We start from the raw sequence: 21,461 nt of genomic DNA, 5'->3' as shown, positions 1-21,461 counted from the left end.
GATATCGCAAAAGTTTCAAGTCACAAAAGCTCCTGGTTTAGCAGTATAAACCTACATGTGAAGCAACATTGTTGTAAAAAGGAAGGGATTTTTTTTCTCAAGAAATAAGCACATCTCTTAACACTACCTACCAGTTGTGGCATGCTGTTTTTGAAAGCCTAGCCATGATTGGTCAGTTTTGTGGGTAGCTATTGCTATTGTCCAATCCCAGTGGGTGTTGTATACTATCGGTGAATGAGTTGCAGTTACTAGATGACGAGGACGGGGATGCTTTAGCTGGGTTCTGCTGCTTCTTCTCTGTCAAGGCTCGTGATTGGTGGATGAATACTGAGTAAGCCACACCCTAAAAAAACAAACAATTAAAAAATTAAAATTAAAAATTGTAGAGTTGGAGAGAATGTATCACACAATTATGAATATGAAAAAAGATATTGTTTTATTGTCTTCTTACTTTATGCATTAGGCCTACAAAAAGAAGATGTTGTATTGCCCTTAAGGTGCCAAAACATGGGTCGGTCGGTCGGAAATCTTTTTTTTTTAATCTTTTTTTTCTTTCTTTTTCTCCCTCTTTGGGCTGATATTTCTCAGTTTTGAATGCTGTAATGCATTTTCTTTTTCTAAATAACACTAAAAAAAAAAAAAAAATTAAAAAGCCGACCGTAGATTTCAAGATTTTGGGGTCGGTCGCAAAGGGCAATACAACATCTTTTTTTTAGGCCTTATTCATGGTTTATTATTTGTCGGTCTTGAAAAGTGAGAATCTTTGAACTTTCTCAATCTGAAAAACCCACAACACAGCATACAGTAGTTGGATTTTACATTTCAAATGACTATTAGTAATGTCAGTCAGAGAGATTTCTCATGTCCATATAAGATTTTATATCTTGTGATAATTATAGCTATCTCTTTCATAATGGTTTGTAGTCACAATGCAACATGAAATAAGGAGCTGTATACATATACAGTCAAACCTGCTTTAGTGACCACCTGTCTACAAAGACCACATTTTTTGTTTCCCTTGAAAATGGTTTCTCATTGAAGCATGTACTAAAGGATCATGTCTACAAAGACCACTTTTTGTTTTTCCCTTGGGCAGTCGCTATAGACAGGTCTGACTGTATAATGTTCTGTTGAAAAACATTTTTTCCTAAGGCACCGATTAAAGTCAAACTATGTAGGGGTATCATGGTCAAGTGGATAAGCCATTAGACTGTAGGTCAAAAGGTATGTACATGTAGTTCCAATCCCTGTCATGGTCCTAACACCCTTTGGCAAGAAATTATATCTACATCTGCCACTCTCCACCCAGGCGAAGGAAATGGGTACTGGTAGGAAGGATTCCTTAATACCCGAGTGTCTTAGCCTTGAAGCTAGGGTAATAATATCATACTTAGAGTACATATTTATAGAAGCTGTGCTACATGCATATTATTACAATCATCTTGTTATGGAGTCTAAAAGAAATATAATCACCTACCTGTTTAGAAGCTGCTCTAACGAAGGCCTCATTGGCCGTAGTGGTTATAATCTTGAGAGCATCACCTGTTCCAAATATTACCTGAAGAAAAGATAAATGCATAGAGAAATTATTATAGTGAGATGGCCACTTATTTTCAAGGAATATTCACCAAAAATTTGCATTTGAGAAGAAACAGTACAAGGTGTGAAATATAACACAATGATAAATAAGAAATATATGTAGATTTATTCATTCATGGATTTTGAACAATAACAAAATAAAAAGGAATATGTTTCAACGAGGGGGGAAAAAAATTGTCACATTTTTTCTGAAGAGAAGTCTCTGTTGGTAAATGCAACATTGATTTTCTTCTTTTCTTAAAGTTGAACCATATTGTCAGCGAAGGTTCAACTTGATAAAAAGATTTTTTTTCTTCTCCAAAGTGCTCTAAAATGATGTGATTTGTTTTTTAAATCATTCAAGCCCAAACCATCATCATCCTTACCTTGGCCCTGTCTTTTATCCTGTTAGACGATGATAACGTTAATGTTCTACTGGAAGGCTGATCGGGAACTATATGGAGTCTCTGTAGTAATTCCTGCGACCTCTCCTTCTCCCGCGGCCCTCCTATTGTCTCAATTATTGCCTGGAAGTCATGTTTAGCCGTCTCGCATACTATTAACTCTTTACCTATCAAGGATACAAGATTGGATTGAATTGAATTTCTATATGGTCATGCACAAAATAAAATGAAGGCAATAAAATCGTCTTACGACTCACATTTAAATAAAATATAACAATACATTAACATATCATAGAAAAATAACTACAAATAACACAAATAACATAACAATGTAAAATAATTTATTCTCTCTGTTGAGAGCCAGAGGAGTTATCGATTATTTGTTATTCCCTGGCTCCAAACAGACAATACTAACCTAAATATATTCTAGAAAATATAAACACATACTACATTTATATATACGGTAGTAGAAGGATGGTAATCATTGAAGAGAACGAGTTAACAAAAATGAATGACAATGAAAGTTTGGATAGGGGTTACATATTTAAACATTACATAATTTTTATCCCAAGTTCAAAAGGGACTCAACATGAATCAACTTATCAAAATTTGGTTAATAATAAAATGAGAGATCTCAACAATGTGCTTCCATACTTGTTGAGAAAATTATAACCCAACTCGTGGTGGGTTTGATCAAGATGGATCAATGAGACACCGAGTGTGACCTAATGTCTTTTGATTCTATTTCAAATGAACAAAAAAAATTAATAAACATAAATCAGAGAAGAGGAGAAATCATTGGAGTCTCGTCCAATTTTGTTAAAATACAGTGCATTGTATTGCAATGCAACAGGAAAAGAAGCATCAAAATTTGTTCAATAGTACACAAGAATTGGTGTATGATAGGCTTAAAGGTAATACAAAGTTTTGGTATGGGGTCATGAATTCGGTTCAAATTAGAATATTGGAAGCACATGCGTTCCTACAATATTCATTGATCGTTGTCGCGGTTGAAATCGAGTCTGAAGTTATGAAATTAAAAATAATAAACTCTTTATGTTGCATAGCTCCCTCTTAAGGTCAAGATATTAATTTAGCTATGAAACAATGTCTCTTGACTAAAATCGACCGATTAGCTATTCCCGTTTGGAAATTATATATCACAACTAAATATTCTGAGATTTTCATGGTCTCAGCTACCATAGGCGCTATTTGAAATTTATCAAAATTTACCAGGAGCACCGGTAAATTTTTATATTCAATTTTTCTCGAAAACAAAAGTGTTTTAGAGACTTATTTTTTTAGTGCTTATAATACATCCACAGGAGCATCCAAATATATGAAAATTTTAAAGATTCACTATCCACCCAATTTTCAAAATTTCCCAAAACTTTGTATTACCTTTAAGGCTGAAAACTGATGAGCTATTTTTCTATATCGGTAGTAACAATGCATGCTCTTTTTGACTTAGGACTGTTGTTTAAAAATATATTTAATTCCATCACTACCTTTTATAAAATTCTCTACTTCTGGTAATAACGGTCTCTGCCTCTCTTGTTGGGAGAGCTCTTCTATAACAGGTTCGTTGAAAGAGTAGCTGCTTCCTCCATGGCAGAGGTCAGACACCAGGGCTATCATCGTCGTAACGTCCAGGTTGGTCGCCTGGGGTATGGACTCCGCCTCTAGAGGGAGCTTGTCAATCTCCTGGATAATAATAACAATAATATTCGGTTCTTGTATAGCGCATATCATATTATATAACGTCTCTATGGGCTTCCAAAGAGCTTTGGAAATTATTACCCTAGCTTTAGCTCCGTCAGCCGTAACCAGCGCACAGTGCATTTCAAGGAATAATCCTATCAGGTACCAATTTACCTCACCTGGGTCGAGTGTGGCAAAAGTAGATCAATGTCTTGCCAAAGGATAAACAGGGGTTAGAGCAAGAGGGAGGGAAGTGATAACAATATTCTTGGAAGTATTGCAACTAGAGCTAGATGTTCTCAATACTTATATCCCAGTCACATTGACAAGACCAACACCACAGCAAAAACAGATACAACAAAAATTTAATACCCCAGATGGCAAAAGATTGAATCCATTTTGGTTTTCAGTTTGGTAGTGTGACAGGGGTATCATACTGACAAATTTTAAAAACTGCTAGAGTTTCTCTTGATTTTGAAACTGAAGACTGGATCATGAATCATGACAGTTAATACCAAAGTACAATTCATGTATTATGACTCAACATGAAGAATCAAAGCATGATTAAAGGGAAGAGAGAGAGAGAGAGAGAGAGAGAGAGAGAGAGAGAGAGAGGAGGAGGAGGAGGAGGAGGAGGAGGAGGAGGAGCAGGAGGAAGAGGAGCAGGAGGAGGAAGAGGAATAGGAGGAGGAGGAGGAGGAGGAGGAGGAAGAGGAGGAGGAGGAGGAGGAGGAGGAGGAGGAGGAGGAGGAGGAGGAGGAAGAGGAGGAAGAGGAGGAGGAGGAGGAGGAGGAGGAGGAAGAGGAGGAGGAGGAGGAGGAGGAGGAGGAAGAGGAGGAAGAGGAGGAGGAGGAGGAGGAGGAGGAGGAGGAAGAGGAAGAGGAGGAGGAGGAGGAGGAAGAGGAGGAAGAGGAGGAGGAGGAGGAAGAAGAGGAGGAGGAGGAGGAGTAAGAAGAAGAGGAGGAGGAGGAAGAGGAGGAGGAGGAGTAAGAGGAGGAGGAGGAGGAGGAGGAAGAAGAGGAGGAGGAGGAGGAAGCAGAGGAGGAGGAGGAAGAAGAGGAGGAGGAGGAGGAAGAAGAGGAGGAGGAGGAGGAAGAAGAGGAGGAGGAGGAGGAAGAAGAGGAGGAGGAGGAGGAGGAGGAGGAGGAGGAGGAGGAGGAGGAAGAGGAGGAGGAGGAAGAAGAGGAGGAGGAGGAGGAAGAAGAGGAGGAAGAGGAGGAGGAGGAGGAGGATAATTTTTATGGTCAGGGTCAGGGCCTAGGTTCAGGATTAAAGGTTACTTTTCTGGCTGGTTACTCTGCAGTTTTTTGAAGTATTCACCCATGGGGTCGAATTTCTCACCCCTTTCCTAACACAATGACCCCTGTCACCCTCACTCTTAGAGAGTTTACTGTGCTCACCTCTTCAGGATGAAAGACTGGCAAATCAGGCTTGTTGTTCCTCATCTCATCATCATTCTGGTATATATGACCATGTACAACAGCTCCAAGATCTAACAACTCAGCTATTAGTGGACATTAACAAAAAGAGAAGATACAAAACTTGATTCTTGGATCACACATTTGATAAAGAGTTGACAAAAGACTTAACTTCGTTTCGATGCCAATCAGCCGTAGACGAAAGACTTCATGCATGGCTGATTGTCAACGAAATGGAGTTAAGTCTGTTGTCAATTCTGCTTGTTGCAGCGGCAGGCACCCAGTGAAAACGAATTTGTTTGATACAATTAATGAAATGCAAGCACTACTTCAAACAAACAGAACTTTGTCATTCCTTGCTCATTTTTCCTGATAGAGGTGTCATATGAAAAGGCAGAAACCCAACTTTCTAGAAATGTGATTTTCTCTTTGAGATTCAGATACCGTCCGCCAAATGACTTTTTTGTTTTCTCTCTTCAAATTCATTTTAATCACTCATGCGTGAAATATGCATTATATGAGTTGCATCAAATGAAAGAGGAGGATCTAAGCTTTCCAAATATGTGTCATTTATTAATTATATATTTGACTAAGTTATGATAAAACATTGATAATTCTTGGTTTCGTTTTTTTCTGTATAGGGCATTCGTGAACCATTTTGTATGAATCACCTGGACATCCACAAACAGAGAAATTTTCAAAAGAAATCCAGAAATATTTCTCCCATGATTCTAAAAAACCACAAGCAACAAACCAATCATCAGTTTTTGTAAATCAGAAGCGGTGTTACAAAATGTCTCCAATGGTCACCTACCTGACACTGCCTGGGTGATCCCCGAGTAGAAGACGACATGAACGGCCGGGGGAGAGAAGTCAAGGAGATTCTGACTCGAGGCATCCTGGTACTGTCCTACCTGCTGTACTATGTTCTGTTCACCGTACTCCCCTTCTCCTACAAGTAAAAATGGGCATTGCAATAGGTACCGCAATCAAAATAATAATATTCTGGAATTAAAGGTATAGACCAGTTTTGGAAATGCCCCCCTCTCAAAAAATGAAATGGAAGCTCTTATTACCAATTATGTGAAAGAATATGTTTTGACTAATACGTGATGATACAAATTTTGCCAGGAGTCCGCCTAACGATTGATACATTTGGTAAACTGTCATATCGATCTGGCCTGGATAGATATCGCGAATGCACTTTAACTTTGAACATTTGGGCATATATCCTGCTTTTTGCGAATTTAGGTTGAAGTATTGCCATCTAAACCTCTGAAGGCAATATCTAAACAATATTGAATGGATATTTTGCACCCAAAACCCTTGAACCGCAATTTAACCACTACCGGCCTTTACCTTTAAACTACTCGACTGTGATACATTTATGTATGGTACATGAACTGAGGTCTATTCCCTACAACACACATAAATAAAAATAATAATAGCCTAATAATAGCCTAATAGTCCACTCCAAATTTTATTAAACCGAAACAGAAATTGATTGTGAGCCCGGCAGCCACTGAGCAGCGCCAGATCGACGTTGCTCTATCCCTTATTGTTGAACGCCAAACAAAGTAGCAACAACTCCCATTTTTTAATGTTTTTTTAACGCTTTTGGTATGACGCGGCCGGGGTTCGAACCCACGTCCTCCCAGTTGTGAGGCGGACGCTCTACTGACTGAGCCAACACTCCGGTATGCATGGTTGTGCATGCATGGTTGTGTTTGGCTATTTTGTTTTGTCTTTGCTTTTCCTTCATTTTTGTTAATAGTTTGTTGTGCTTTTAGTATCATATGTTGAGTGAGGCATTATCAAAGATTGTTTTAAAGCCTGTCGGCACTAGTTTGGCCAAGAGGGATAAGACCACCCAGCGTGGTCACTGACAGGTGGTAATCTCATCAACTCAGCTCTCAATTAACATAAGAAAAAGAGGATCATGGGGGACCAATGGGTACCGCTTAGGCGTTGTTTTCTATATAGAGGGAGCAAGTAGTTACAAGTAGTGCAATGGGGCTTTAAAAGCCTTGTCTCTACAGATTCTACAGACTACTCTATCTCACGTACGCACTCACCTTCCCATATCCTGTGCAACGCCTCCGCCTTGCGAGCCGTGACCTTGACCCATGACCTCCCCTTGTGACCTACGACATCCACAAGCAGACTGATGTCGTAACCCTCCTCCGTCTCGTAGTGGACAGGGCGCAGTACGGCGGTCACATGATCAAACGTCTCGGCGGTATGAAGGAGAGCATCCAGATGACTCAGGTTGGTGCTCTTCAGCTGGTTCTTCTTGGGGATCACTTTACCCTCCTCCAGCTTTGAACAAAAAAGAGAGGGTAATTAAGTCAAATTGGTGTACTAAGAACTGTCATACCTGAGGGTGTTTCACAAAGATCCTAAGATGATCCTAAAGAGGCGCGATAGCTCAGTCGGTAGAGCAGTGGTCTCGTAATCCGGTGACCCGGGTTCGAAACCAAGGCGATGCGCTAGTGCCCTTTGGTAAGGCATTAATCCTCATTACCAGGTCCCTCAGAGAGGACCTAAAGCCGTCGGCCGTCTGGTTGCTTATTTACAAGCATTTATGCTTTCTTAGCTGTCAGGTAAAATAACCACCATCATTCCATCTATTAAGATATTTTGTAAAAGTTATCTTGAAAGGCATAAAATGTTGATTCAAATCATTCATATTATCTATTATCATGAGAGATTTCATGTTCTTGATGTAGAATTTATGAAGTCTAAAATACTTGAATTTTTGCTTTTGAATATATTTCACTATAAGGCTACAAATGGCTCTTCATAATATTTAAGTCCAACTTAGAGTTAATTTCGACTTACATGTAGCATCTTTGTGAAACATCCCCCTGAAACATATTTGACATATCGGTATAAATATCTGCAGATTGTTTGAAGTAAATTTTGAGCAGCAAGAAACTTAAAATAATTGTCAAACATTTACCTTAAAAGGGGGAAGTTAGAGTGGTGGTTATTATTTTCCTGGAAGACCATGTATGCTTCCTCATATTTTTCTTTACTGCAAACCAGCAATAGTCATGACATAAAGCTCTCGAACTTTTATTTAGTCCAAAATGCACGCTCTTATAATAGCATTATTTATTGAATACCATGTGACCAACAATCCTCCAATCAAATGACAAGGATCTACTTAGGTATTTAAATCCAAATATGCAAGCAATGTATTCAAGCAAACTATTCTATAAATGGATCAAATAGCAAATATCAAAATCATGTTACCTGAACTTTTGTGAAACAAATCCTTTATTCAATAACTTTAGGAGTAATGTTAGTAAAATAAACCCCTTCGCATCAATAAATGATCTGGTCCAATTGACCAGACACTTTGTGACAACCCTACGCCAAATCTATGAAAGGTCGCATCTTCGCGAAACGGTCATGTAACTGGACGCCATGACCCGATGATGCAAAATAAGCCCAAATTCCATGAATATAAATCAAAGAAATCAGTTTAACTGACTAACTCACCGATTTGATGAATGTCAGTTCGGCCTGGATCTTTTTCTTCACTTTCCCGATTCCTTCAATGTTGCCGCTGGTCTTCAGCAGATCGGCTCTCTTTATCAATCCCTCAGCTCTCTCTCGCAGTGCACTCAACTCACTTACTAGAGAACTCTCCATATTTAGGATACGTCCTAAAATGAATTTTCAATTTACCTCTCGATTCTGCTCATTTGGGTAATCTGAAAAGATTTTTTTTTTTTTTAAAGTAAAAGACATTAATATTGGCATTAGGATCTCTCAGAGGATGACAGCAATAGGAAGAAAAACTAAAGTGCGGTAGACATTGAAATAAAAATGGATGAACTCTAAATAAGAAAAGGCATCAAATAAAAGAAAGAAGAAGAAAAATTAAAAAACAGATAGTTTAATAAAACTTTGACAAAGTCAATCAATTGAAGAAAAATTGTCTATCTAAAATTTTCCAAAAATATAATTTGATAGTGAATTTGTGAGAAAGCTAACTGGAGTTACAGAAACACAGCTGATGTTCATCAATGACACATCAAACAGGTCTATAGTACCTAGTTTATTTGCAAATACCAGCAGTTACAATATCACTCAAGCAAGTTAGAACATACAATGTAGACTAACTAAAATTGAAAGAAGTTACCAGGGGGCCGTTTCTCGAAACCAACTCCATGACAGTCATATCTTTGTCGGCGACCTACGGAGATGTCATGAAGCGGATAAACCGTTTCACAAAGCCATGACAGACATGATATCGATATATCGCGATACTAGCAGCTCAAGAACATAGTCTTTGTCACGATCCATTTGATTTACCAAGAATAACCCAAAACAAGTTTTGGGGCTAAAATTGTTCAAAAAGAAATATATACATATAAATTCTCCTAAAATAAATAATAAATAGTGTCATTATCATATTTACATCATCAAACGATTTGCATATTTCTGTAAAGATTCTTAAATTGAAGAAAAACCGGTGAGTGTTTTTTTTTCGACAGTCGAATCAAAAGTTCGTTGAGGGATACCGTAATGTGATAGTTTATCAATACGTACTATTTTGTTTATTGTGACGAGGAATTTTAGGCAAAATGTCTTTTCTCAGCCAGTTTTTATTCTAGAGTCTCATAAAGATTCGTTATATAATTGATTTGATATTGAAAATATAATTTGGAAGAAGTAATTAGAGAGGGAATAATAATGCACATAGGCCCCAAAGGTATGACGGTATCCTAAGAAAAGACTATGGATCGACTATGGAAAACGGTGTGTAACATTCTTACCTCTCTTATTTATATGTTATAGTTTAATGATTTGTGATTTAATGTTTATATTCAGCTTTTTAAAGTTTCTGTATAATTTGTATTCTCACTTTTGTACATTTGCATTTCGCATCCCAGAGAATTACGTACCGAACTCGTCTATATTTTTCTCAAAATGATAGTGAAACTAATCGTCCATTTCGCGGCCCATGGAATGGCAACGAGCTGACTTGTGATGGCGCTTTACAGCAATTAAAAAGATATGACAGGTTCGGAGCAGTGACAACTCGCTTGTCGCGGAAGTTGTCGCTCATCTTGGCAAAGACGGCTTCGTGAAACACTTAGCTGACAAGTTGCGTGACAGTGGCGAGATGTCGTTGATCTTGTAGTTACGACGGTTTCGAGAAACGGCCCCCAGTACTACATTTACAGTCCACATAGAACTTAAGCTTAGAATTTAGTGCATCTCAGCTTATTGCAGCCTCGCTTTACTAAATTGGTGCCAACAAGGGCCCTTTTTATTGGCTATTGCTTGCTTCCGTTCACTCAATCACAATGTTATAAGATATTGGTGGGAAGAGAAAGCATGCGATTTTCTGTTTGATCCGATACTAAAATTATGATATTTCAGTCAAACCCTCTATTTGTTACGATTTTTTCAGCATCCTTAAAAGGTTAAGTATTTCACTTAAGTTTAAGTCTTACATAACTATTTTTAAAGTTTGAACAATTCTCATTTTCAACATATTTAAGGTACAAACTGGAAATTTAATCTGAAATGTTTGTTGATTTTTCTATTTTATGTGTGTGCAATTTCATGTGTGTGTAAGTTATGTGTGAAGTGTATCACCTGTTTAAAGCATGACGTCACTCAAAATTTCTGTAGTGTGACGTAATAATTACGTATTGACATTGCCATTGAACTTAAGTTGCGCTTAAGGTAAGTAGGCCCTCTCTGACTTAAATTTGAGGCCACTCAAGCGGATCGGCCAATGGGAGAGCGTAAACTCAATGTACAGCGCTCAATGCGCAAAGTTCTTCATGATCGTGGCACTCCAGCAAAGCATAGAGTCAATGCTAATTTTGACCTCTAGGCTCTAGCACTGCACTACGTGTTAATAGGCAGCATTTGCCCACATGAATAGTCAATATACTCATAACACACAAATGCACACAATAACGCTGATGTGGCTGATCAGCAAGTTTGATTTATTTTATCATCGGTAGAGTCTAGACAGTTGAAACAAATTGTATTTTAGATGTCATCAATTGTCACTAAAGTACTGATTTTTAGTGAAATTAGTTGAGTTTTGTACAGTGGTGGTGTTTGAAATGTTGAGAATCAATAGCACAGCTTTAAATACACAGCTAGGATAATCTAGTAGGGTAGAGTACCCAGTATTCGGTCACTTAAGGGGAAATCACTAATATTTTGAATTCTTACCTCTTTAGGGAATTTAATCACCTAAATAAAAGAAATAGAAATAGATTTCTTTCCTACCTTGTCTCGTAGAAACACCTGTTGAGTACAGATACTTGGAACATATATTATATCACAAGTAGTAGTTCAAATATTGCACAGCACCCGTAGAAAGAATATGTAAGACCATGTACAAAGTAATGACGCTTCTTCGCGAATTAAGTAAAGAAGAAGAAACTTATAATCTCTATAAAGTAATAAGGCCTCAGAACCGAGTAGAGAAACAAGCGAAGAAATAGGACAAGAATTAAGATGAAGCTGAATTAGCTTTGCTGTTGATCGATCGACTCTCTAGAATAGGTGTGCTCTATATGAACAGCTCAGGAGAAGTGATCAAAATAGGTGTGGCAAATAAAGCAAGCAAGTGTAATGTCCCTGTACAGTATAAGCTATACCAGTACATTAGGTGGTTGCACATCCCAACCCATAGGGTATGGAATGTGCTTGCCAGAGTAAGTATTTGTGGCACTCTAGTAATGCAACAGGTGTCACTAAAGAAATGAGTGACAATGGAATAAAAGGCTAGACTTCAAGCCACACAATAAAGACAAGACAATAATATTTACAAATGCAAAGTTCTCCAAAGGTCAAGTCACTACAGTAGCTCCCCTCTAGATTTGTTGTCGAATGAAAAGTAGCAACAAATCGATGAGGAAATATAGACCTACATGCATGTTGACTTGAAAATACGAAAATATGGTAACACTGTTGAAACACAGTAAGTTTAATATGCTTCACCCGACTTCGAAAAAATCCACGAACCTCACTGGCCATCTAACTTGACGACCAGACCTGGTCTTTCGAATCTCAGGAGTGTTCTGCTTCAGTGCAGGATCCAATGCTAACGGTGCAGGATCCAGTGCTAACGGAGCAGGATCCAGTGCTAACGGAGCAGGATCCAGTGCTAACGGAGCAGGATCTAGTGCTAAGTCTGCGGAGTTGGATTGCCGAGGGACTTGGATAGGTGGATCTTGACCCTTCTTAGATTGAGCAGGGAGATCTTGCTCCATGAAAGCTGGTTTAAGTCTCTCAACACTGACAGTTTCACGTTTACCATTGTAATCAATAGTAAAAAACTTGTCAGAGCGTTGAAGGACTCGAAAAGGCCCCCTGTAAGGAGGTTGAAGGGGCCCCTTGACTGCATCAACCCTCAAAAAGACGTGGGATGAGGAATGCAACTCTGGGTGTACCTGTGTAGGGGTAGCTCGTTGCTTGCGAGTAGGGGTGGGATGTAATTCACGCATCAGTCTCTTCAGTCTGTGGGCGTAATTACCTGGATCGCCAGCAGAGTCAGTCTGTGAAGGAGACACAAATTGGGCCGGTAGCATGAACGTAGTACCAAAAACGAGTTCTGCTGCGGAACATCCCAGATCAGACTTGATAGCTGTACGTATACCCAGCAATACCAAGGGAAGGACCTCAGTCCAACGGACTGTGTTATGCGCCTTGAGTGAGGCTTTGAGTTGCCTGTGAAAACGCTCAACAAGCCCATTGGCTGCTGGATGGTATGCTGTTGTGCGAATGCGTTTAGTGCCAAGAAGATTAGTGAGAGCAAGGAAGAGTGCTGACTCAAATTGTCTACCCTTGTCTGTAGTAAGAGTAGTTGGAGCACCAAACACCGCTACCCATCTGGCCACAAAAGTACGTGCTACAGTATCCGCAGTGATATCTGGGATAGGTATAGCTTCTGGCCATCTGGTGTAACGATCCACACAAGTAAGAAGGTACGTGTTACCCTCTGAAGTAGGAAGTGGGCCTACAAGATCGATGTGCACATGAGAGAAATGCGCATCAGGTGAGGTAAAAGTGCCAAGTGGAACTTTTGTGTGTTTATGCACCTTGCATCTCTGGCATTCAAGACATGTTCTGGCCCATTTCCTGATATCATGATTAATACCAGGCCAAACGAAACGTTCCGTGATGAGCTTTTGAGTGGCCCTGATCCCAGGATGGGATAGTCCGTGGAGGGCGTCAAAAATAGCTCGTCTGTGTTTGACTAGAACAAGGGGTCTAGCAACACCTGTCGAAACATCACATAGCATGGTAGTAAGAGAACCAGGAAGCGATATAGACTTGAGCTGAAGCGAGGAGTCCTGTACCTCACTATCATCCTCTTGATCTTTCGCAATGGCTGCAAAATCTATGACCGAGGATGAATCAACTCTGTCGATACACAGACGGGAGAGAGCGTCTGCTGCTGTGTTCTCCCTTCCTGCTATGTGGTGTATCTCAGATGTGTATTGGGATATGAAATCAAGCTGGCGGATTTCACGAGGTGAGTGTCGGTCAGGCTTTGAATTCAAAGCATGGGTGAGAGGTTTGTGATCCGTGTAGATGGTAAATGTGCGACCTTCAAGTAGATGTCGAAAGTGCTTTACACCGAGGTAGGCTGCTAACAGTTCCCGACCGAAAGTGCTGTACTTAGTCTCGGCAGGCTGTAGTCTCTTAGAAAAGAAAGCCAACGGTTGCCAAATACCATCTACCAGCTGCTGGATAGTTCCCCCAACTCCCACATCAGATGCATCAACCAACAGGCATAGAGGAACATCAATTCTAGGATGAACTAAAACTGCAGCGTTAGCTAACTGATCTTTAGCCTGATTGAAAGCAGAAAGTTCGTGTTCACCTAGGGTGATTGGTTGGTTCTTCTTCAATCTATTTTTCAACAGATCCGTGAGAGGCTGGAGTACTTCTGCACACCGCGGAATGAACCGTCTGTAGAAATTGATCAGCCTGAGGAACTCTCGTAGTTTGGTAAGTGATGTAGGTATCGGAAAATCACGGATGATCTTCACCTTGTCACTAAGTGGCTGTATTCCTTCCGAGTCAACTTTATGCCCTAGAAAGGACAGTAAAGGTACTCCGAACTGACACTTAGCGGGTTGAGAATGATTCCATACTCTTGCAGGCGGTCAAAGAGTAAACGGAGATGTGTCTCGTGTTCGTCTTTGGTAGTACTAGCTACAAGAATATCGTCTAGATAAACATAGACGAAAGGAAGACCGCGAGTGACATCATCCATCAATCTTTGGAATGTCTGAGCTGCATTGCGAAGGCCAAACGGCATCCTAACAAACTCGAATAATCCAAAAGGGGTGGTTATAGCTGTCTTGTGGATATCGCTAGGCTCGACTGGGATCTGATGATATGCCCTGATGAGATCAATCTTGGAAAAGATTGTCTTGCCACTAAGTGACGCAGAGAAATCTTGCAAATGAGGAATAGGGTATCTATCAGGAATAGTACGAGCATTAAGCATGCGATAATCTCCACAAGGTCGCCAGTCCCCTGGTGTCTTCTTCGGAACCATGTGCAAGGGACTTGACCAGTTGCTATCAGATTGTCTGATAATGCCGAGTTCAAGCATGTGTTCAAACTCTGCCTTGGCAATCTGCTGCCGATCTGGAGCAAGCCGACGAGGGCGAGCTGAAGCAGGTGGGCCTCGAGTTTGGATATGGTGGGTGGTTGTATGCTTGACTTCTGAGTGCTTGTACACTGGCCGGGTGATGTCAGGATACTCACGAAGAAGGGAGTGGAAACGCTCCGAAGAATCTTGCTTGACATACACCGGGCTAATGATGCCTGTGTATGTACCGACTCCCTGTACTGTAAGAGTGGTGGTGGTGTCTATCAGCCGTCGATGTTTGATGTCGACCAATAGTCCATAGTTATCAAGGAAATCGGCTCCCAAGATAGGTGTAGGTATGTCCGTGACAATAAAAATCCAACGAAAAAAACTCGCCGCAACCCAAGATCAAGAGTGAAAGATCTCTGGCCAAAGGTCTTAATGGGTGACTTGTTAACAGCTTGAAGTTGGATATTTGTTGCACTTACCATTGCCGATTTTCCTAACATGGAATGAGGGAAAATACTAACTTCGGCCCCAGTATCAACAAGAAAACGCGTGCCTGATTGTTTATCATGAACAAAGAAAAGGCGACTGGGTTGAATGGTGCCAAGTGAATTAGTCGCCGCTATTCCTTGGCGGGCCCGTTTCCCTGGACATATCCAGGGCGGCTTTGTCCTGCAGAGTATGAACAAGGACTTATGCACTTCTGGGCTCGTTTGCCATGCTTCCAGTGGTACCAACATTCAGCCCCAGCATGTTGTTGATGCCGACTAGGGCTACGGGAAGCTGATTGGCGAGGGCCGGAATTCTTCGGGCCTCGCTGTCGACTGCGACTTCTGCGGTCCTCCTGTATAGAACAAGTCAAGGCTTGCACCTGAGCAGCCAGTTGAGCAACCTGGGTAGAAAGTCGATGTACTTCACCAGAGTCATTGGGAGTAGCGCAAGCGTAAGTCTGCGCTGGCACTTCTTTAGGTAAGACATGAGAAATAGTAGGCGGACCAGCAACTTCAACAATTTTGTCGGCTAATGCCGCTAGCGCAACCAAGCTGACATCATCGCTTGTGGAAGCGAGAATCAACTGTACATTGGTTGGCAGGCGTTGCAAAAATAATTGCTTAAGTATACTAGTTTCCAAAGTATTAGAGCCTAATAATTGTTGCATTCTCCTAAGGAGTTGGGAGGGCGACCTATCGCCTAACTCTTCACTCGTCAGCAATTTGTTCAGACGCTTTTGCTCAGAGACAGAAGTTCGCTTAACCAGTGCTGCTTTTAGTATCTTGTACGGCTCTGTTTGGGGAGGGGCAATTAAAATATCGCGCACCTCTAGAGCTACCTCTGGTTGTAATGAGGCGACAACATAAGCAAACTTTGTAGACTCAACTGAGACACCTCTAGTTTGAAACTGAGCCTCAACCTGAGCAAACCAAATATCAGGATCATGTGCCCAAAATGGTGGAAGCTTTAAACTAACATATGAGACTTGAGGGGATGGCTCAGAAGCCTCACTAGGTAATACATTGCTATCAGTATCAGGCATGATAATGACGATGACAAGGTAGATTAGATCAACAGAAGAAATAAAAATCTGGATCACGTCGGGGTCACCAGTTTAGGGAATTTAATCACCTAAATAAAAGAAATAGAAATAGATTTCTTTCCTACCTTGTCTCGTAGAAACACCTGTTGAGTACAGATACTTGGAACATATATTATATCACAAGTAGTAGTTCAAATATTGCACAGCACCCGTAGAAAGAATATGTAAGACCATGTACAAAGTAATGACGCTTCTTCGCGAATTAAGTAAAGAAGAAGAAACTTATAATCTCTATAAAGTAATAAGGCCTCAGAACCGAGTAGAGAAACAAGCGAAGAAATAGGACAAGAATTAAGATGAAGCTGAATTAGCTTTGCTGTTGATCGATCGACTCTCTAGAATAGGTGTGCTCTATATGAACAGCTCAGGAGAAGTGATCAAAATAGGTGTGGCAAATAAAGCAAGCAAGTGTAATGTCCCTGTACAGTATAAGCTATACCAGTACATTAGGTGGTTGCACATCCCAACCCATAGGGTATGGAATGTGCTTGCCAGAGTAAGTATTTGTGGCACTCTAGTAATGCAACAGGTGTCACTAAAGAAATGAGTGACAATGGAATAAAAGGCTAGACTTCAAGCCACACAATAAAGACAAGACAATAATATTTACAAATGCAAAGTTCTCCAAAGGTCAAGTCACTACACCTCTTTCATTTGGCAATCTACCCATCAAAAGAAAAGAAATTTATTCCTCTTAACAGGATTTTATAGTCACTGAAAATATAGAATAATAATAAGCAAAATACTTCCGAAAGAAGACGGAGCATTTTTCTGCCCAGAATTCGGTCGCGCCGATTAGAATTCGGTCACGCGATTTGTGTGTGGTATCTCCGTTGCAAAGGAGCGTAGCGTAATTGCGCACTATTTTCACACAATTGCGCGATTAAAGCACTGAATGTCAATGCGTTGACCGAATACTGGCTGAGCGATACCGCATGGCAAGGGTATCGTATATATACCTCTTGCACATCGGCAAGTGCGTCATTTGCAAATTCGTTGCGATGGAGCGAACACGGAAGTGATTCTCTTCACACACATACTAAATTCATTGTGACAGCAAACGTAGTTGTTTCGCAATAGACTTCTACATATGGCTATGCATGTTAGCGCATGTGCTAAGAGAACGCGAAAGTGCGGAAAGTTGTGCGACACTGACCAATTTCGAGCTAAGTTGGAGATCTTTCCGGGGCCCTAAATCTGATTTAATTTTGAGAGTTAAGAAAAGTTGTTTAGCTGCCTGATTTGTGCAAGTTTCGTGGCTCATAAATTATTTTTTAAATTGTTACAGCTGTTGAAATGGCTGTCTGACCGAATACTGGGAATAGACCGAATACTGGGCGCGCTACCCTAATGCAGCTATGTGTGGATCGTGGCGGGTTAAAAAAAAACTTCAATACAACTTGATGCACGACATGGATAAAAGGGAATGGGACTGCATAGAATGATAAACGCAAATAAACTAAACTCCTTATGATCTAGGCCTAGCCTACACGATACTAAAATGCTTTAACAAAAACTCAATATACAATCATAATATTCAGAAAACATGAATTTCATATTTAAACAAATTAAGATTTCTGACACAATTTACAAACATTCGCTTACTATAATACTAGCTTCTCATCTGTCGCTGTCCTCTTACTTGGGTCTTGCAGAGAATGGTGCAATGTGAATGCGTCGCCCCAGCAAAATATCGTCCTCCACTCACACACACTCTCACTCTCAGTCCTACTCCCGGCCCCCCCACTCAGGTTTCAAAATGACCGCATGCGTGTTGCCAAAATGTCCTTTTCGTAACAAAAGAAAAAGGTCGAGCCGTATTGACTTTACACACCGGACTTTTGCTGAAAAGGGGGGGTCCGGAAAAAGGCTCGTATACAAAAGAAAAAGGTCGAGCCGTATTGACTTTACACACCGGACTTTTGCTGAAAAGGGGGGGGGGGGGGTCGGTTGGAACACGCATATGCGTACCCTAAATAACACTGAGTGGGGGGGCCGGGGTCCTACTCATAGAGATATATACTTAATATATCTCTATGGTCCTACTTGATCTTATGAAAGCCTCCTTTTTGGGTCTATTGATATGCTAATTCCTATGTTTGTGTTTCTATATGCTCATTTCCCATTTTCGGTTATTATTGTTTATTGTCAGGCCTATAGTTCAATGATTTCTCACTCACCCCCCCCCTTCTTCTTTCCTCCTTCTCAGTGATCACTTTCATCAGCTGTCCATCTCTCTCCCTATATGTCTCTCATCCTTATTTTCTCTCTTTCTGTAGGTAGACCTGTTTTTAAAACACTTCTCTCACTATACTTCTTCCCATCTATCCTCACCTCACCCAACCCCTTCACCTTCTGTAAGTTTATTTCTAGTTACTACCTTCCATGTCTATTGCTCTAGCTGGCTCAGCTCGAAGTTTCTCTAGAGTCCCCCCCCCCCCCCTCCTCCTCTCTCTCTCTCTCTCTCTCCTCTCTCTCTCTCTCTCTCTCTCTTTTTCTCTCTCTCTCTCTCTCTCTCTCTCCAAGTAGTTAAAATTGTATCATTATGTTCTGAAACTTTTAGTGAGTCTGCAAGAAAATTATCAGAAAGTTGAAAACCAAATCGATATCCTTTATGCAGTCGAGCCAATATATCTATGAGTCGAGCATAGAAGAGAGAAAGCTACCAGGACGAGATGTCTAGCACGACCAAAGTCAAGATGAAGGATCCTTGTACATGTATCGGGACCCGATGAATCCTCTTTTGGATTCCCGATGGGATTGGGAACTTGATTAGGGAGAGGCGAAATATTTTATGTGATAACCATACCGTACTCTTCTTCTTCCATAAGTGGGCCCGGGAATGAGTGGGCCATGTGAAGAGAATCCAATACAACTCATCAGGAACTCATTAATCTAATAAAGTCCGAAAATCTGAATCCTCATACAAATTCTATTTACAAATAATTCATATATTTTGCCGGGAAAGCCAGATATTATTTTTTTCTTCCAATTTTGGAGTTTTAAAATAATAATTATTATTGTTGTTGTTGATGTAAAAAAGAAAGAAAATAGGGAACTATTGCGGGGGGGGGGAGCAATGTAAGAGAGCCTTGGGCGTGGTCATTCCTTAAAAGGGCTCGGGGGGGGGGGGGTATGTACATGGTTTCCAGAATACAATGTTTGGATACTTGTGCTGATTTTACAGAGTCTACAGATCTCATTGATATTTCCCTAACTTTCTTCTTATCTCCTTCCTTCTCTCTCTCTCTCTCTCTCTCTCTCTCTCTCTCTCTGTAGTCTCTCTCTCTCTCTCTCTCTCTCTCTCTCTCTCTCTCTCTCTAGTCTCTCTCTCTCCCTCTCTCTCTCTCTTTTCCTCTTTCTCATTTCCTCTCTCTCTCTCCTTCTGCCATACTATATCTCTTCTCTTTCTATACTCTCTTGGGAAATTGTTTACTGTATGTTACATGTATTACAGTGATGTCTACAATGTTTGGATACTTGAGCTGATTTTACAGAGTCTACAGATCTTATTGATATTTCCCTAACTTTCTTCCTATTTCCTTCTCTCTCTCTCTCTCTCTCTCTCTCTCCCCTTTATCATTTCCTCCCTCTCTCCTAGCTTCTGTCTTACTCTTTTCCCATTTCTATGTTCTCATTGGAAATTCTTTGTTGTATGTTACATTTACCATCGCAATACTTTAATTTTGTTTGGCTGACATATTCTCCTCTTTTCACTTTAATCTTTTTAAACCCCTTTATATATTCTTGTGCATTTTTAAATTAATTTTTGTTTTAATGGACTCTCGGTCTGTGCCTGATTTAGTTATTGCACAGCTCGAGAGTCCTCTATTGATGTAATAATGTAATGATGTAAATTTATTGCTGTTATTGTTCGTAAGTCCTTTTTGCAATATTTAGTGAAAATAGTTTAGTTATTCGATATTTTAATTATGTAACTTATGTATTCGTTACTGCTATTTTATTATGTATATTTGATTTAAATATTATTTTGTACCCAAGACAGGTGTCAGTCTTCGGACTGTTTGCTCTTGGTTTTTGATGTGTTTTGATTTCAATTAAACCCTATATACACTGTCGCTCATGTAGTTGGAATATTTTTTTTATACCCCAATTTATGGAATTATTTTGACAATGATGTATTCCTCATAGATCTAGATAATAGTATACATTCTCAGATTTTATTGAATAATAATTTGCCAGCGTGTGTTTTGCGTGACTGCTGAAGCATGTGTATGCTACTATGCTTATTAACTAGGGGACCTACGCCCTTAAGTCATAAATGACAGTAATGAGGATTAATGCCCCACAAAAGGGCACTAATATATAGCACATCGACACGGGGGGGGGGGGGGGGGGATACTGGACACAACCTTGCACGGGGTGATGCCCAGGCGCGTACGCAGGATTTTTTCGAGGGGGGGGGGGTTTTAACATTATAAATCGGGCCGAAAATTTCGCAACGACTCAGCCAGCCGCTGAATAAGCGGGGGGGGGGGGGGGGGGGGGGGGGGGGGGGTAAGAGGACACATTTTTTTTTTTTTTTTGGTCTCGAAATTTGAAATTCGAAATTTTTGCTCCGTTGGATTTTTTTTTTTTTTTTTTTTTTAATAAAAAAAAAAAAAAAAAAAACTGAATCCAAAAGGGGGGGTTTTAGAGAAATTTAGGGGGGTTTTCACACAAAAAATTACCAAAGGGGGGGGGTTTAACCCCCCAAACCCCCCCCCCCCCCCCCCTGTGTACGCGCCTGGTGATGCCTATATCATTGACTTAAAACACTCTTCTGGTCAAGATTGATGAAAGAATCTATATACTTAAAAGGATTAATTATATTCACACGGTCATCTATCTTTTTTCCAGTGATCTTTATCGAGGCAGCAGACAGCAAAACAATATATATGAGACACATAGGCTTGGCACTATAAGCAAATTGCTTGACTAAATATGACAGCCCGAAACAAATTATGAAATAGATAAACATATTATCAAGCAGAATGAACTAATAATTGAAAGCATTATTTTGTAAAATATGATGAAGATGATGATTGATGCATGATTGTAATTGAAAGAAATATGTACAGGGATGATAAACTTATATCAATGTTCTTTTTATATACAATGCATGCAAAACAAACAATCACACTGTGCCACATTGTATGTACCTT

At 40.1% G+C, this 21,461-nt stretch overlaps 1 protein-coding gene across 1 annotated transcript; it reads right to left on the bottom strand.

Annotated features, from left to right (window-relative positions):
- Positions 1-97: 97 nt before the first annotated feature.
- LOC756828 (UPF0415 protein C7orf25 homolog) lies at positions 98-17,984 on the bottom strand. Its single transcript, XM_030986660.1, has 9 exons — positions 17,902-17,984; positions 8,609-8,823; positions 7,177-7,420; positions 5,916-6,053; positions 5,084-5,187; positions 3,491-3,686; positions 1,965-2,149; positions 1,478-1,558; positions 98-343 (listed from the first exon to the last, which is right to left on the bottom strand). Exons 2-9 carry the CDS (start codon positions 8,759-8,761, stop codon positions 173-175), a joined length of 1,272 nt encoding a protein of 423 aa, XP_030842520.1. The 5' UTR covers positions 8,762-8,823; positions 17,902-17,984; the 3' UTR covers positions 98-172.
- Between the last annotated feature and the right edge of the window lie 3,477 nt (positions 17,985-21,461).

This window comes from Strongylocentrotus purpuratus, unplaced genomic scaffold (assembly GCF_000002235.5).
Source record: "Strongylocentrotus purpuratus isolate Spur 01 unplaced genomic scaffold, Spur_5.0 spur5_scaffold_16, whole genome shotgun sequence".
Classification (NCBI taxonomy): domain Eukaryota; kingdom Metazoa; phylum Echinodermata; class Echinoidea; order Camarodonta; family Strongylocentrotidae; genus Strongylocentrotus; species Strongylocentrotus purpuratus.
Note: the sequence above shows the minus strand (reverse complement) of the source record. Positions and strands in the feature narration are given on the sequence as shown.